This window comes from Urocampus carinirostris, chromosome 8, assembly GCF_059441175.1.
Source record: "Urocampus carinirostris isolate Australia breed hairy pipefish chromosome 8, RoL_Ucar_1.0, whole genome shotgun sequence".
In the NCBI taxonomy this organism is placed as follows: domain Eukaryota; kingdom Metazoa; phylum Chordata; class Actinopteri; order Syngnathiformes; family Syngnathidae; genus Urocampus; species Urocampus carinirostris.
This window is the reverse complement of record NC_142356.1, coordinates 32,983,098-32,999,682: the sequence shown is the minus strand read 5'-3', so window position 1 is coordinate 32,999,682 and position 16,585 is coordinate 32,983,098. Positions and strand designations below refer to the sequence as shown.

At 37.5% G+C, this 16,585-nt stretch overlaps 2 protein-coding genes across 2 annotated transcripts in view; one reads left to right on the top strand and one right to left on the bottom strand.

Annotated features, from left to right (window-relative positions):
• hap1 (huntingtin associated protein 1) overlaps positions 1-15,973 on the top strand; it is a 32,892-nt gene extending 16,919 nt beyond the window's left edge. The window contains exons 4-16 of the mRNA XM_088342933.1: positions 3,104-3,180; positions 3,390-3,506; positions 3,594-3,688; positions 4,739-4,847; positions 5,036-5,114; positions 6,119-6,249; positions 6,356-6,430; positions 6,527-6,738; positions 8,926-9,141; positions 9,215-9,549; positions 11,119-11,307; positions 12,687-12,795; positions 14,493-15,973. Of these exons, the coding sequence (XP_088199059.1) occupies positions 3,104-3,180; positions 3,390-3,506; positions 3,594-3,688; positions 4,739-4,847; positions 5,036-5,114; positions 6,119-6,249; positions 6,356-6,430; positions 6,527-6,738; positions 8,926-9,141; positions 9,215-9,549; positions 11,119-11,307; positions 12,687-12,795; positions 14,493-14,793 (2,045 nt within the window). The 3' untranslated portion in view covers positions 14,794-15,973. The remainder of the gene's footprint in view (positions 1-3,103; positions 3,181-3,389; positions 3,507-3,593; positions 3,689-4,738; positions 4,848-5,035; positions 5,115-6,118; positions 6,250-6,355; positions 6,431-6,526; positions 6,739-8,925; positions 9,142-9,214; positions 9,550-11,118; positions 11,308-12,686; positions 12,796-14,492) is intronic.
• On the bottom strand, positions 15,940-16,585 carry LOC148361686 (uncharacterized). Its single transcript, XM_088342435.1, has 2 exons — positions 16,188-16,585; positions 15,940-16,085 (listed from the first exon to the last, which is right to left on the bottom strand). The coding sequence occupies exons 1-2, from the start codon at positions 16,378-16,380 to the stop codon at positions 16,009-16,011; spliced, it is 270 nt and encodes an 89-aa protein (XP_088198561.1). The 5' UTR covers positions 16,381-16,585; the 3' UTR covers positions 15,940-16,008.

The following is a 16,585-nucleotide window of genomic DNA, read 5'->3' as shown; positions in this document are numbered from 1 at the left end:
GCGAAAGAATGCAATAAATTAAGACATACAAATGCTTATTATGATTTGGATGCGAAAACAAGGGCTCGCTGGGGACACGGTCACGTTATCGATGGCAGGAATTAAGGAAGCATTCGCCTTCTGGAAAAAACTGCCGGCTTTTATCACAAACAAACATCCCGATAAAGCCAAAAGGAGACGGTCAACGAAGATGTTTGATGAAAACTGTCTGAAACATTTCAAAAACATTGACATGTACACTGATACAACTATCGCTGGATCGTTATTTTATGAGAGTAGCGACTGAACCAGCACAGTGGGTGGAAAAGCGTGCCAATACAATTAACTTACTTTTTACACTTTAATATTTTCAATCAATTGTTGTTGTTTTTTTACTCTTTTTGGCTAATAAAGCTTTTTACTGTACAAAAACTTAATCTTTTACATTTCTTTTGACTTATTTGTTTTATTTACACTATGTGGCGAATTTAGGAACATTGACCGAACAGTCGTGTACCGACAGGGTAGTTGCAGTTGATTTAATGGGAGTTTGGTTGCATTGACCTTGGAACGGATTAATCCCGTGTCAAATACTTTCAACAGGAAAACCGTGTTTCTGTTTAAAACAGTTTCATTATACAACATCCCTGCGGGAACCGATTTATTTCGTAAGTAGAGCTACCACTTTACATAAATAATGTATTTATTTATTTAAGACTTAAACTGCTACGACTAAAAACAAATTGAGGAACCAACCAACAAAAAAACAATTAAAAACATCAAACTTGCAAACAAACCACACACACACAAATTACTCACGGACTCTGTGTAATGTCACCCGTCTCCTATAATTCATGTGCAACGATTTACTACAATGGCACTTGATTAAACCAAAAGCCTTTCGACTTTCTCCATTAGCCTAATTACATCCAGTAAAAGATACTCAAATGAAGTGTTTTTTTTTTTTTTAGATACATTAAAAAAGCCCAATCTAATTACCGATTTGTATGATAAAGCACAGAAAAGATTAAAATGATCTGAATATTTAAAGGAATTACATCAGCTTGCTCAGTCCTATTCTAGAATGAATAACAGTTTTTTGTGGAGAACATTTTAATTTTTGTACACTTAAATTTTTGCGCCATTAAATTTTTCAATGTGATATATTTGCTAGTGAAATGTATGTGGCAAAGGCCAGATTTTTGAGCTTGGTAGACATGCACAGATGAGCCAAGTGAGTTTTCCAAAAATAATGTACAACATTTACTGTTGCATTAACCTAAAGCAGTATTAAAAACAAGTTTTAATTTGGGCATCTGTGATGTAACTCTACTTTGGGTAGTCTGAGTCTTGTACATTTGTGTTTCTTTGGTGAAAGTATTTTTGTACTTAGTATCACCAATAACCTCCTAATCAATCTGAATTGACTACACTACAATAAGTAAAATCCAAAAGGCAGCCAGTGTTAACCCCTACCTGCAGTATGTGTCCAATTTATTCTTGGCAAGCTCTCCCATTGAGCTATATCAGTATCCAAGAGAAGGAGGTCTTTAGAGGTGTCTTATCTCGGCTAAAAAGGATCAAGCTAAGAGGATCACTTTGTGACTGACCACACGGAGTTGTTGTGGTCTGCTGAAAGCGACTGAATGAATGAATTGTTTCTTTTCTTTCTTAACAATTGACATTCGTTTAAAAATATTAGAATAGTGTGTTTTTTGACCGTCTGGGTGGGGATAAAGTAAGGTGTTATGTTTTTTGTACAAAAAATAGTTTTACACATTACTTTGGGTTGCAATTTGTTTTCTGAAAAGTGCTGTCCTAATGTAAAATATTTTTCCTTTAGATTGCATGAGGTTAATTGTAACGTATTATGCCTATAATTACAAATGTCCAATTCCTGATCGTTAATACCAACAGGTGTTTTTAAACTTTTACAATTGATGCCCGAATACAGGAAACAGATCATTACAAGTCCTGCTTCAAAAATGTTTTATTTTAAATATAAAACACTTAAATACAATAAATCAGGCATTTCTATTTATCGTTCATTCCTTTTCGAATTTAAAGAAAACTAAAAAACTATTACTATTTTTCCGTCAAAGGTTTTAGGTTTAGGTTTTAAATTTGATTAATTCAATGAGGTAGTATGTCAATGTTTAATCTTAAGTTGACACTCAAAATAAGGAGAGAAGACATCGATGGATTTAGAAGTGGCAAGGAGGACAGGAAGAGAAGCCTCCAGATAAGAAAATTCCATCCCCAGTCTAAAGCCTTTCCCTGAGTGCCCCCCCCCCTGTTATTGAATATTCAAGGTTACAAAAACAGATCAGTCATAAGGGGTGTGGTATTCAAAGAACAGCAATATTATTGGCCGATAGCGACAGCGATATAATAGTCAAAACAACGGACAACGGCGGACAATAATGGTCAAAATAAAGAACTGGCATCCTATAAAATCGTCCTTGCCTTTCTCAATAATATTACAAACAGAATACATTAATCACGGTAAAAAATTTTAATTTCAATTTATTTAGTTGAATTGGGGCTAAAGGTTTTTGAACTTGAAATACACTTTGAAACTATACTAATACATTTTAAATATTTGGCCTCACTCCCCTGGCCAATTTTTACACTGCAAACCAAAGCAAGAGAACAACATTCTATGTTTAACATTTCAGAAATGTACTTAATAATTTCTAACATTCATGACTTTTAACAGAAACAAATCAGTAACCTTTGCTTCTCAAATTGAATGATTTTTATTCACCACATTATTATTATCTGTTTAGTCATACGCAATCTATTTGGATCATTGGAAATGCATTGACTCAAGACCACAATAAAACAGGACCCTAATGAACTCATTTGTTTGGACGGTTTACTATTTTTAACTAGCCTTCCTGATGGTGAGCAGCGAGTGGCACCGAGTTCCGTAGTAAGGATATAGAAGATTTTTGCATCAATAGCTTCTACCAGTACTCACCTATCCCAAATGCAAGTTGAAAGGGCGTTTGGGGTTTATTGATGTTTAATGTTCTTGGAATTAGAAATTGTTGTGAATTTGCACTAGCTATAGATCCCATATTCCATAAAAAGAATCTCTTTGCCTCTCTCCCTCTCTTAGTGCTGTGCTCAGACAGAGTTGGCCAGGTCACCAAGACATATCATGACATTAAAGCAGTCACACACCTGCTGGAGGAGGTAAGACACACAAGGCACCCATGCAACACACACACACACACACACACACACACACAGGATAAGCAGCACTTCTAAGAGGATTAACCCCCTGCTGCTTTTAGCACTCGTCTTCCTGTCAGTAAATGAGAAAATGAACATTTAGGTCAAGAAAGAGAATGTCCCATTTCATGCCACATTGTCACACTTGATATATATGCAAAATGTTGCAGAAAGAGCGCGATCTGGAGTTAGCAGCTCGAATCGGACAGTCACTACTGAAACAAAACCAAGAACTGACATCCCGAAATGGAATACTGGATGAACAGCTAGAGAGTGCAAAGGAGGAGGTACAATTGAACTGGATATGTTTGAGTCAAATCAAACTTAATTTCTGGTGCTATTATAAATTGATGTCATTGTGACCTTTTTCCCAGATTGCGCAGCTGCGTCATGAGCTGTCAATGCGAGATGACCTCCTTCAGTTTTATGCAAGCACAGAGGAGGTAGAGAACGCTGAGTCTCACACCCCGTGAGTATAATGTTAATGCAAATTTTTTTTATCAGTTGACAATGTGCCAAAAAGTAAGCTCATGCACAGTCTCATCATTTTAAGAAAAAAAAAACAGTCATCAGTCTGCAATGTTATAGTGTCTATACAAAATCCTGCAGAACAAATAATGTATTTCTCTTTTTGTGCTTATAGTATTTAAAGTTTATCCTAATTGCTGTCGTTGGGGTATGACGCTGTAAACCACAAACTAAAAGCCCATACCATTCATTTACATTTAGGTACATTTATACGACACATCAGGCCCTTTAAGGACAGCCAATACCAGCGTACGTGGCCCTCGGTGAAAATGAGTTTGACGTCCCTATTGTAAACAGAGCCATTTAGGTTTTACTCTTACCATTTAGAAACTGACACCGATCTACTAAATGAGGCTTAAACCAAACGAAGGTACTTCAGCTAATGCCAATTAAAGATCGGTCTTTGTGTAAGGTTGTGATGGTCACTGGTGTTAAAAGTTGCACAAGAATCTAACGTGAGAAGCGTAGAATAAGATCATTTGCTCGGGTGTCATTTGGACTAGATTTGCACTTGAGCTCCCAGCTGTGATATTTAACTGTCATGGGTTGTTTGAGATATTTTTCATCAAGCTTCAGACCTCAGAATGCATTAGAATTTCCATCTCTCCATATTTTTGTACAAGCCATTCGCAAAAAAAAAAAAAAAACAAAAAAAAAAAAAAACAAAAAAAAAAACGAAAGTTTGTTTTTAAAAGCTTTTTAATATGATGATCTTATACTATTCACTAATTTTTATAAAGGCAATTTGACATTTTTGAGAGAAACATTCTAAATCCAAATAAAGTTGCAAAATCGGACAGAGAAATCCAAATCGAACCTCACTATTTTAAACTCTATGATAAGTTACATAGAAATATATAAATACAAAAATAAAAACATTATACAATGTCATTTAAGTGCCACACCTTTCTTTTTCTTATTCAGCACTCTTAAGCAAGATAAACCAAGTACTATGGAATCCTCAATTAAATACTTTGTTTTTTCCTTCTAGGATCAAAAATAATGAATCATGCAGTTCTCTCAGCAATCTTGTCCACTATGATTTCATGCAGCAGAAAATGAAAAGTTTAGAAGAGGAGAACCGCAAACTTCGACAGGAGGTAAAACATATTTCAGTGCGGCACATTCTTTTAGTCCCTGATTACGTAAACTCAAGGTACTTAGAGAAAAGTGCTATAAATCCTTTAGGCAAAAGGCTCATTTTGTTGGCTTTTTAAAAAAATGTTGGTAAAAGTACTATTTAACAGTCTAACAATCTAAATCCTATGACCCAACATTATTTTTGCAGGCCAGTGAACTCTGTACAGAAACGACAAACTACGAAGAACAAGAGCAGGAGCTGATGATGGTGTGCGTTGAGGAGCTCTGTAAGTAAAGTCCGAATCAAATCTTATTAATATATGTCTTTTCGCACAATGTAATTTAACTAAAGTGCTTAGTAAAATAATTCAAAAGATAAATAAAATAAAACCCTCTTCCCCACTCAAACCGTCATCTAGCCATCCGATTTTGAACCGGGATCAGTTTTTACAATCACGCCATTTACTACAGGGGTGTTTTCTTGTTACTGAATGTCGTGGTAGATTGCTGTGTCGGCTGGCTGCCAACATTGTTGTATGTGTTGCTGGGCTGCAACATGCTGCAGTGCCAGACATTGACAAAATAAGCATCTGCTGGAAAAAATTCACATGTTCTGGGGAATCTACGAAAGAATGTAAGTTAAGTCGTTAATCTGATGTTACCTGAACACAAACACATAAGATTTTTAAGGAAAAACATAGCAAGTGACAGCTCAACCGTGTGAGGAAAGGCCCCTTCAGGAGGCTCATCTTCACCGAAAGGGAAAGTAACAGACAACTACAGAAAGGAATATTAAAGCCCGGCTACTATTGGTAGGCCAACCACAGCCCTCCCAATATGGAGGCAGTTTTATAGTTACAAAGAACGAAGAAGATAAACTGGTGATTACACAATATAAATCTCAGAGATAAAGTGAAATAAAGAGTGAAGTGGTGGTTGGGTGGTTGTTTGGGTCAGTTGGTTCCCTTAACCACTAGGGTTGTAAGGGCACCATTCCCTGTGGTGTGTCTTGGGCAAGTACAGTCTGGTGGTACCTGTCCCTCTCCAGGCCAACAAATGTTTCCACCCAGTCTCGAAAATAATAGGTAAAATTAATGTAAAAAATTGGATTAAAAGCTATACCAAAAAGGTCTGCAGTCTCCACCTAAAAATACCAAATGTTCCTGCAGACCCGATTGACAAAGTTGGAATGACAACATTATAAAGACAAATGTAATTTAAGATGCAACTCTGTACAATCACGCCAATTACTTCATTGAAGACTGTTTAATTGGTACCTGCGCACTTTCAGCCTCTGTCAACAAGCAAGTTGTCGACCTGTCAGAAGAGCTTGCTCGCAAAGTAGAAGATTGTTTTCGCCAACAAGAGGAAATCAGCTTACTCCTTGCGCAGGTGGTTGACCTGCAGGCTCGCAGCAAACGTGTAAGTAAAAAGATTTGAGTTTCATTCTTATATTTTGTGACTAACCCAACGCTCCCTGTGTTTTCGTTTTTGCCTTGTTGCACCCTTTTTCTTTTGGCCTCTTTAGCTTTCTAATGAAAACGAGGAGCTGAATCAACATCTGAGCGCCTCTCGTGAAAATAACCTCAAACAGCAGTCTGAGGCAAGACTTTAAAACTCAATTTGACATTTGTCCGGGATGAACAAAGCTGTTGCATTGCCATAAGTTAATGATCATTTGTTTCTTTGCTGTCTGCAGCTCAAGGACCTTCGGGACAAGTACTCCCAGTGTGAGGACATGCTCCACGAAGCACATGAGGACATCAAGAATCTGCGCAACAAAAGCCTGCCCAACAGCACAGTGCAGCGTTATACTCCTCTGGCCTCTGTCCTCCCCATGGATAGCCTGGCAGCAGAGATTGAAGGCACTTTCAGAAAAGGCTTGGACACGCCTGCATCTTCGGAATACAAGTGAGTGTAGTCGGCACCAACACTGCTGCATTGATCTATTCACATTTTATTTCTAAACTAAGAGCCAACTGATGGTAAGTTTGCGACGGCGTAAAATCAAATACAGTGGGCTTTTGCTTCTCGCTGCTTTATTTCTGTTGTTGTTGAGGAAAACACGGTTCATACTCGTCTTTAAACTATTATTATTTGTCTTCATCCCGAAAACTTAATATTCCTCTACATTTTCCAATGCATTTTTATTTGTGTCCGGTAAATATACATTTATTTTTGTTGTAATTTATGGGGTGGCCTGTACAGCAAACGTATCAATGAGTGTTTTTAGGTGATGCAGGGTTGTCAAAATTAGAGAGATTTTCCTTTTTGTTATCACATATCAATTCCAACTATAACCAAATTATTTTTGTTAATGTGTTTTTTTAATATTAGGAGGAAACATATTTATATATTTTTTGTTTTAACTAGCTGTTTTTATCAATTTACTTTTCACAGAATTACAGTATTTCCATATGTATACAAAAGGGCGGACTTATCGCAGTCAAAACAATTCCCTAGCTCTGAATTATATTTAGTGCAGCGCCAAAGTGTAGCTCAGGGTTTACTTCGGGCTCGGTCACTCAAATCAAATGTGCATTTCAGCGCCGAAGTAGGCGGAGCGCCGATCGTGTGTTTGTTACTCAAGTAAAAGTAATGTTACTTCAGAGTAATATTACTCAAGTAGAAGTAAAAAGTAGAAATCCATATAATTACTTGAGTAAAAGTGTGCCGAACAGAGGACATGCTGTGCAGATCCTCCATGGGGAAAAAAAGAAAACCGCAAGAGAGAAGCTCGTGTTGGCCAGACATTTTATGCCCAAAACCAGCGCGAAATTCGGACGGGGTTCAGGCCCGGGCCCAAGATGTTACCTCTCGTCTGTATGTACTCAGCAAAGGCTCAATCACAAAGCCAATCTTTCGTCACTCAACGGAAAAAAATCTTCAGCTTTCTAAAGTGAATAACTTCCCCTTGGGCTTGATTGCTGGTTGGCAGTTTGTCATGTTAAGGTGTTATGCTATGTGTCCGTGTTTATGTGCACTAGAGGCCATTTCTGTCATTGACTTGTTGCTAGCATAATTTGCATGCTTTGTAGAAAAGTGGCAGCTGATATTTGCCTTAAAAACCTCCACATTTTTTGAAAAATAAGATAACCTCCGGCCAGACTTAAATTTGCTCTACATTCCTTATTAAATACTCGGCATTCACTGGTGATTTTTTTCTTTTATAAACCCATTGCCGACTATTGTTGCGAAAAAGAAACCGTGTAATAACAGAGCAGCCCAAGTCAAGGTATGACTGTGTAATATGCCACCATGCATTACAAATCAAATGAATGTTGTCACAATTTTGATATTTGATTTGACCAATTGTTGGTGGGCTGGATGAAAAAAGGCAAACGGGCCGGAGTTTGTCTACCTTTGCTCTTCAATCTACCACTTTTATTTTCTGAATGTATTCGTATGATGCCTTTTTACATTCGACAATTGATTTCTAATAATATGTATACTAATCCATATTTAATTCCTCTGAATTGATTGGCCTTGGAAATTTCAATTTATATTGAATTGAACTGTTCTTAATCGTAATGAATTCAATTCAAAGAATTAATGTCCCTAATATTTGTTCTTTGCTTTGTACCTATCTGCTCCAAGTACCCAAATACCCTGAGCTCATTTGTAAAATTCCAATCCACATTTCGCGTTCAATACGACTTTTATTGGATTTGTTATCTCGATACTCATCCTTTGTTCTTCGCTCACCGATATTATAAGTTACTTGCAGTATTTTTTGTTTTGAAATAAGGTTTCATCCCAGCATTGTTTAAAACCAAATAACCTCCACAATGTCACATGGGCCAGTTCCAAAATAAGCTTGCCAATTATTTTCACAGCTGTTCATCCTGATGAGGGCCCTAGCATATTTTTGGGTATAGCTTTACTGATCATTTTGTGATGATACTAAAAATTAAATATTATATCTGGTCTTCTGTACCCGTGGAAATGAGCATTTTCCAGTAATTCCCTGCCGGCCACATGAACACAAAATGATGCTGATATTAATGTATATTGTACAAACAATTAGTAGGTTTCATGTCGTCCATCGTGGACAAATCTTTTACACATAATATTTACGATGCTTGTTTTGTCTTGCAGAACCCACCCCAGACGTGTGTTTGAAACGGTGCGCGTGGTCAACAGGTCTGTGAGGCTACGCTCCCTCTGCGACTCTCAAGGGTTTCCTGGTTCTAACTCGGATTCCGTGCGATCTAGCTGCACCAGCACGCCCCGGACTAGTTTCTACGACTCTGACAGTCCCAGTTTAATTCTGGAGGACAAAGCCAGCTCCAGTTTTCACCAGAAAGAAGATGGGTGCGCACAAGCACCTTAACAGAAACATTAGTGACTGCTACTCGGTTTTAACATTTTCCCGTTTTTGTTGTAGCATCAATGGACCGATGCGTCTGGGCCAGCCAGGCACTCCAGGGGGCCAGGACCTTGAAGCCGCCTTGCGTAACTTGTCAGCTCGCCAGCAGAGCCATTTTTCAGAACGGCCTTTCTTCGATGTTGAGCGTGAGCGAAAACTTCGTGCCATGGCAACCAACAGTGAGGGTGATGAAGTTTCCAGTGGCTTTCTGACACCCAACGACAGCCTTGGTTCAAGTCCTGTGACATCAACTAGCACCCACTACTCCAATGGAAGCTCTCGCCACTCCTGGGACTCTTCAGGATCCCGATCATATCTTCCTGACCGCTTGCAGATTGTCAAACCTCTAGAAGGTAGAGCAGCTGCTTGAGTAATACGAAATGTTTTTTCGTGGCGTAAATACATTAAAGCAGGTGGGTGTTGTGAGAAGGTTTACGTCAAGAATGCCGAGCATTCTTGGCACGCATGTCTAACAGCAATTATCTCTCTCTTAAGACACCTTAAATCTGACTGTCATTTCAAATGATTATCAAACTCTCACATGATTAGTGTTGAAAAAAGCAAATGCATTTTGACAACTGCTTTTGTTTTTTTCAAGGCTTAAAAAACAATTAACACTATTGATTAGCCCCAAATAAGAAATCCTAAAAAATGTTTACAACTATCATTGGACTTCTACTTTTGTGTTAGTCTTTTTTTTAAATTAGCGTCGATAAAATTAACATTGATTGTTCTTTGAGTTTAAAAAAGAAGAGGTAGTGTGGAAGTAGATCATGATTTTCAACATTTTTTCAAAGCGGATTACCCCCGAGATTTATTTTTTTCAAGCCAAATACCCCTGACCAGCACAAAGCATTCTTGGTACGGGATCTAAAACATAACCCTACATTCAGTCAAAAACAGACCGATCCACTTCGTAATTCAATATAGCGAATGTTGTTTTTTAACCCAATTATTGAGTTTATTTGTTTTAAACAAACGGTCCAATCTTTTGGGATTAAAACAAAATTACTCGTTTTTTTGTTGCTAATTCATAGAAAGTAATTAGTATTTTTTGAGGGCGAGTTGTTGTTTTTGCCAACATTATTCATATAATTTACAACCAAAGCTAAACAGGAGATTTGACAGTACTTTATTCAATATTTACAGTAGTTACAATGTACACACCATATTTTTTTCACCCCCCAAAAAATCAAAGTTTATACATCCAAAATATACATCCAAATTGATGGGCAGGGTAATTTATCAAACATGCTAAAGTTGCTTTTTACATGGGAGTCATTGTCTAGTCACCGAGTTCCCTTTAATCCTTGAGAAATGATGAAAAGCGAACGCAATGACAATAACAGAAAAAGGAAAACCCGGCTTAATCTTCCACAGTTCCTTGTTGGGATGTCCAAAGTGCCCTGATGCTATCATGTGTCTTTTACTCCGCAGTATTAAATAAGTATCCGCCTTTATAATGGCTATTCGAGTCCGTGGTACGTCTCCATATTAAATGGTCAAATGATGCAAAAACAAGATACCTGGAGTCAAGGTCTTGATGTGGGGCTGGAAAAGGCTTCAGGTGTGCAGGTGTCTGTGTCGTCTGCGTTTTGCAGTCAATGGCATTATTGTCTTTTTTTGTGTAGAGCACTTAACTTATTCATTTGTACAGCAAATAAGGTGAGTTTGTGTTAAATTGGCTACCTCACATTTCATAGTTTATAATTTTTGGGGTTGAAATCTTGACTTCAGTATCCCTGTGTGGAGTTTGCATGTTACGACCATACTTGCATCATTTCCCATAGATATTCTTATTACCATCGTAGTTTCAAATCTTTTTCAGATAGGTGACAAAATAAAATAAAACCTTGTGAAGAAACTTTTTTTTTTTATCCACAAATGTATTTTGAATCACTTTTTTTATTTTCTTTTATCAGGTTCAGTGACTCTGCACCAGTGGCAGCAGCTAGCCCAACCAAACCTGGGGGGCATCCTCCACCCTCGTCCTGGAGTCCTGACGAAGGACTTCAGGGAGCTGGAAGTGGACATACAACATGTGTACAGTCTGAACGACCTAGAGGAGGACGAACCTGACCTTTCGCTGCTCTCGGGAACTCACAGCATGGGTAATTATTCTGTACATCTGGAAAATATATTCACATTTCTTTTACAGTGCAATGGTTCTGTAATTAGGGCATACAATATCTGATATTTTAGAATAAAATGCAATAAAAAGTATTAAATTGTATCATTGTTCATGAAAAAATACATACAATAGCTTTTCATGTTTCGATTTAAGTTAAATCAGCCGTTAATATTTTGTCTTAAGGGGCAATTTGTAGATATGACCCCTGAAGAGGACTCGTAATGTATTTATTTGTTTTTCAAAGTCCGAGTCATCATCAAATATGCTAAAGAATTGTTTCCCTCATTGTTATATCCTGTATTTATTTATGTCTTTCAGGACGACTCTCTGTTTTCTCCATTCTCTAATATTCGTCCTTGCCACCGTGAATGAAATTAGAAATTAATGAAATTACAGTGAATGAAATCGGTCTGATGATAAGATAAAATTGAATGCCTTCTAGCATGTAATCTATATTATTGGTGGGATTGTGGTTAAGATTTGGCACTCTCACGGCTTTGACCCGGGTTAGATTCCTGTTGCAGCCTGTGTTTTGCGATTGTGGTCAGTGATAGTTTTCGACGTATTAATCATTGCACAAATACTGTAATATTCTACTGTAAAACACACAAAAACTTTGAGGTTGTTTTAGGTAAAAAAAGCGTGTTACATACGAATAAAAACGGTTAGTATTTTTCCTAAAAATAATTCTTCAGATGAATTATAAAATAAGAATGATAAGATTTGCATAATTATAATAACATTTATCGTCTACAATTAACTAAGCAATTTCCCAACTATACATGAACGTTTATTTATTATTTTAATACATTTTCCACCCAGACTTCTAACGACATTGTACATTGAACAATGTTTTTGTTACACTTATTTAATGTCATGTATTTATATTTCTAAATTATTCCAAAATAAAGCTAGAAAGTTAAATACAACAGATCACAACATTTTCTCTAATATTCGATGTTTAAAATCAAAGAAGTATTCTGCTCGTTAAAAGTACTTTGCTGAAAAAATATTTTTCAATGCATGCATCATTTAACAAGAATGAGGAACAAAGCTCTTTTTCTCCAAATAGTTTTACAGTATGGTTGGCCCTCATAATGTAATTTGATTCAACTTGGTTTTATTTATGTAAAGATAAATCCCAACATAAATGGTCACTGGCCATTCACATTTGTAAAAGCAGCAATATTAAAATGTTTAAAGTATGTGGAAGGGATGAACCATTAGAAACTACAAGCACAACTGTGATTTTTTTTTTTTTTTTATGTTATCCCTGCAGCGGTATATCATATAGAAGCAGTGAATGTTTATAAAGTGGCTATATTGACAAATGGAATCCGATGTTTTCCTTTTTCTTAGCAACAGAGTCTCCAGAGAGTCCCAACAACCCTCAGAACCCTCTCAGTCCCACCTTCACCTACTGCCACGTCCACCAACTGTCCCTTCTCACATCCTCATTTTTCTTTAGGTAAGAACCTTTGTAGTAGTTTTGCGACTTGTCTTATGTAGTCGAACGTTTTAAGCTGGGGATGGACCATTCTACTTTATGGACAAGGGAGTTACTACTCAAAAAATTCATTGTTTTACCTCACTTTTAAGTTGCTGTTTCAAGGTCCTTAAGGTCTGTTTACAGTCAGTCCCCAAACAATTTTACGAGTATATCTTTTTCCTTGTGGCAGAAATCGTCTCTCCAGGCTCTTTCTTCAACTCTAGATGCAGAAAAGTAAGAGCTGGTTGCTCGAGTGTTGTTTGAATTTTTACTCAATGCTTTCAATAACCAACAAGTGAGGGACAAATCGTGTCTGCATGCTGTGTCGCATCATCAAAATAAAGTTGTGATGTGTAGGCGTCCAAGATTGAACGCCTTCTGAATGCATCCTGAAAGCTATTTCCTCAACATTCTTTACTTGCCTCATTTCTGTGTACAAGAAAACGCCTAACATTACAAACAATAAAGATTCCTAAGTAATTGCAGTGAACAAAAGGGCAATATTTCCCAAATTTTACTTGTGATTATAAGGATTAGGTTTTGGCATTCCAAGAACAAATACTCTGAACTATGCTAAGTTTATATTTAACTCGACACTCAATATAAGGAGAGTAGACATCAATGGTATTTTGAACTTGCACGGAGAACAGGAGAGGACCAGACTTTACATAAGAAATTCCAAACTGTTCTATAAGCCCCTCCCTTCAGCCCTTTTTATTAATTCTCCTAGGTCCCAAAACTAGTTCAGCCCTAAAGGGTGTTGCAATCAAAGAACAGCAACATGATTGGCCGAGAGTGACAATGATCTAAACGGTGCATAATAGTCAAAATAACAAACAACAGTGAGCTACAACCGTCAAAAAAAAAAAAAAACTCGCATCCTATGCAATTTCCTTTGCAGCTGTCCAATTTTGAAAACTGAATAAACACATTAGGTGTTTTAAAAGCCCTCCCCTTAGCTCTTTCTTTTTGTTAAATCTCCAAGGTTACAAAAAGCAGATTTGCCCTAAAAGGCGTTGAAATGAAAAAAAAAACAACAACAACAACAACATGATTGGTCGATAGTGACAATGATGTGAACCGTGCATAACAGTTATAATAATGAACACTGAGAAATAATAGTCTAAATCTTGCACTGGCATCCTATGCAGTCTCGTTTCCAGGTGTCCAATAGTTTAAACAGAATAAACTTGTCAGGATAACAGGGCGTTTGCACCATTGTAAAATGGTAACCTAATGTGCAAGTGTGTTGTGGTAATTGATAAAACAAACAAAATAAACAATTTTTTTGACATGCTCGGTAAATTATTGTAAAAAAAACAACTTTACATTGCCCTAAGTAATTTAATGCATCTAAACTTAGCCCTCAGAATAAGTTAACACACCTGTTCAGACCGAAAGCTCATATGCTTGTCTGCATTCGTGTTCCATTTAGCTTTTTCACACAACTTTGCATCTGTGCCGAAGCTTGCTGAGCTGTTCCGTCCGCCCCAACTCGTTTTTGCGCCTCTCCCGTGTGCTTTGGCAAATCATTTTCAACGACTCTTTCATAACTGTAAACCACAAGATTGTCTTGCATCATGAACCTGTTTTTTTAATGTCACCACAATTGCTAACGAAGCAATTGAAAGTGCTTGCAAAATTTTGGAATGATTTTGTTTTCTGTTGTTTTGCAGCCATCACCCTCTCGGCATGCCATTATGTTCAATCTGTGAGCATGCGAGTGCGTCCCCTGGATTTGTCCACAAGGATTGTGATCTCGCACACACCCCCAACCCGATTATAAACCAGTCATCGCCTGGACTCATTCAGCTTCTTGAAGAACGAGGTATCTCGGCCTGCTCAGCTACCTGCCGCCATTTAAACTGTGTCTGCAGCGCTATCAACAAAGTCGGGGGAGCGCACATTGATGGGGACGGGACCCCAGTGGCGAGTTGTGACGGCAAAGAAACGGGAATCTGCAGGATGTCTACCTGATGCGTTGCCCACTGCTATCATTGTTTTCGGTTGCTGCTGCAATGTCCATCCTCCAATGTTCATTTCAAGACAATCATCCATTGTTATGCTGCTCAAGTGGCATTTCTTTCTACACACACAAAAAAGCCGAAACCATCTTTTTATACCATGTCTTGTCGAGATTATTTACACTTTTTTTTGGTTTGAAATAAGCGTGTACGTAGTTGTACATTTTATGCAGTAATTTATTACTGTCACACTGACGAACTTTCAAATTGCACTGAATCACAGCTCTTGTCTTCCTGTTGTTACCTGCTGTATTGAGCAAATATATTGTATATAATATGATCTTGAATTGTTAAATTATGCGATGCACTGAGAAGACTACTCATTGAGCGCACTAAATAATCAGTTACTCTATGTATAGGCAGATGCATCAAATCCCCTGAAAAGACTTATTTCAAATTCATTCCATGAACGCCATTGGCTACATGAAGGTTTTGTTCACTTTGATTCTGCTTGGTTACAAAAAAAGCCATGAACAACATTAAGAGTTGAGGAATGTACAGTCATTTGTAGCAAAAGGGATAGGATACTGTATTTTTAAAAGGGAATTTAAAAGAGTTTTTGGTCACTTTTGTGTGAACCATAACAATTTTGTCTACATTTTTAATGTGATATGACTGTCTATTCATCTCGAACAATACAGAAACATGGTTACCCTGTTGACAAGATTTGTGGCGTAGTATTTTAGTGAGTACGCTGGGAAAAGAAAAGTCGTATGCCATTGACAGAATTTTTTTTGTGAAATTGTTCTTACCTTACAAACTTTCTGGGGTTTTCCTTGTAAAATAAAAAAATACAATTTATAGTAAGAAAATGTAACAATCATTAGGTAGATTATTTTGGTCCTTTTCTAATGTGGGTGGAAAATGTCTTTAAATGAGCAAAAACATTGCAACATAAGTGATGGCAGATGCATCAAATCCGCTGAAAACACTTGAATGAATGTCATTTTAAGTATGTTTAATGTTATAAAAACCTAACAAAACATCGCAAATCTGAAAAAAACTAAACCCAAAATAAGAATATTTTTTTGCAGTGTAATACTTTACTGTGTGTGTATGCATTGATCTCACATGTGCATAAAACGTCTTTCCATATAAATTCATTTGCAAATAAAAACTTTATTCAAGAATCAGCAGGAGAAGCCAAAGTATTTTCTCTGCAGCCGTCTCATTCTGCTTCTCGACGTCCAAAATCCACCCAGCCCTGATAGTCACGCTCCATCATGCAGTCGGAGTTCATCATGTCTGCAAACAGAGCCAGGGTAATGTTCAAGGACACACTCGGCATTATCTCTTTGAACGCTCGCCTGGTAATGTTTCTTTCCACGCCTCAAACCCGCAGCATACCTGAGATGGCTTGCATGATTTGCTTAGTTATAATCACACGTTCGTCCTCCGATAGGTGTGCCCGCCGCACCGTGCGTGGAGACAGCGCTTCCTGTTCGCTAGCAAACTTATGGAGCCGCTCGGTTTTCGGACTCCCGTTTGCAGCGATTGTGGCGCATGCAAGCAAAACGAAGACCAGTGCAAACGCAGACATCTCCGGTGACTGAGAAAAATCTTATTTGGTGGCGGCTCACAGTTTCCCCCCTTTTTAAAACACCGGTGAATCAGTCGAGCCGGAAAATTACAGGTATCAATAAGTATCCATTACGTAGCTTTTCATTGATTGGGCACGTCAAGGAAATGAGCCATCGATACATTCACAGTGTTATCATTATGCTTGTCAATTACGAGCGGGAATG

What these genes read in the sequence shown, in the direction of transcription:
- LOC148361686 (XM_088342435.1), bottom strand. Translation starts at nt 16,380, where the DNA reads ATGTCTGCGTTTGCACTGGTCTTCGTTTTGCTTGCATGCGCCACAATC. An exon ending in AATCATGCAAGCCATCTCAG is followed by an intron (nt 16,086 to 16,187) that starts GTATGCTGCGGG and finishes CTCTGTTTGCAG; the next exon opens with ACATGATGAACTCCGACTGC.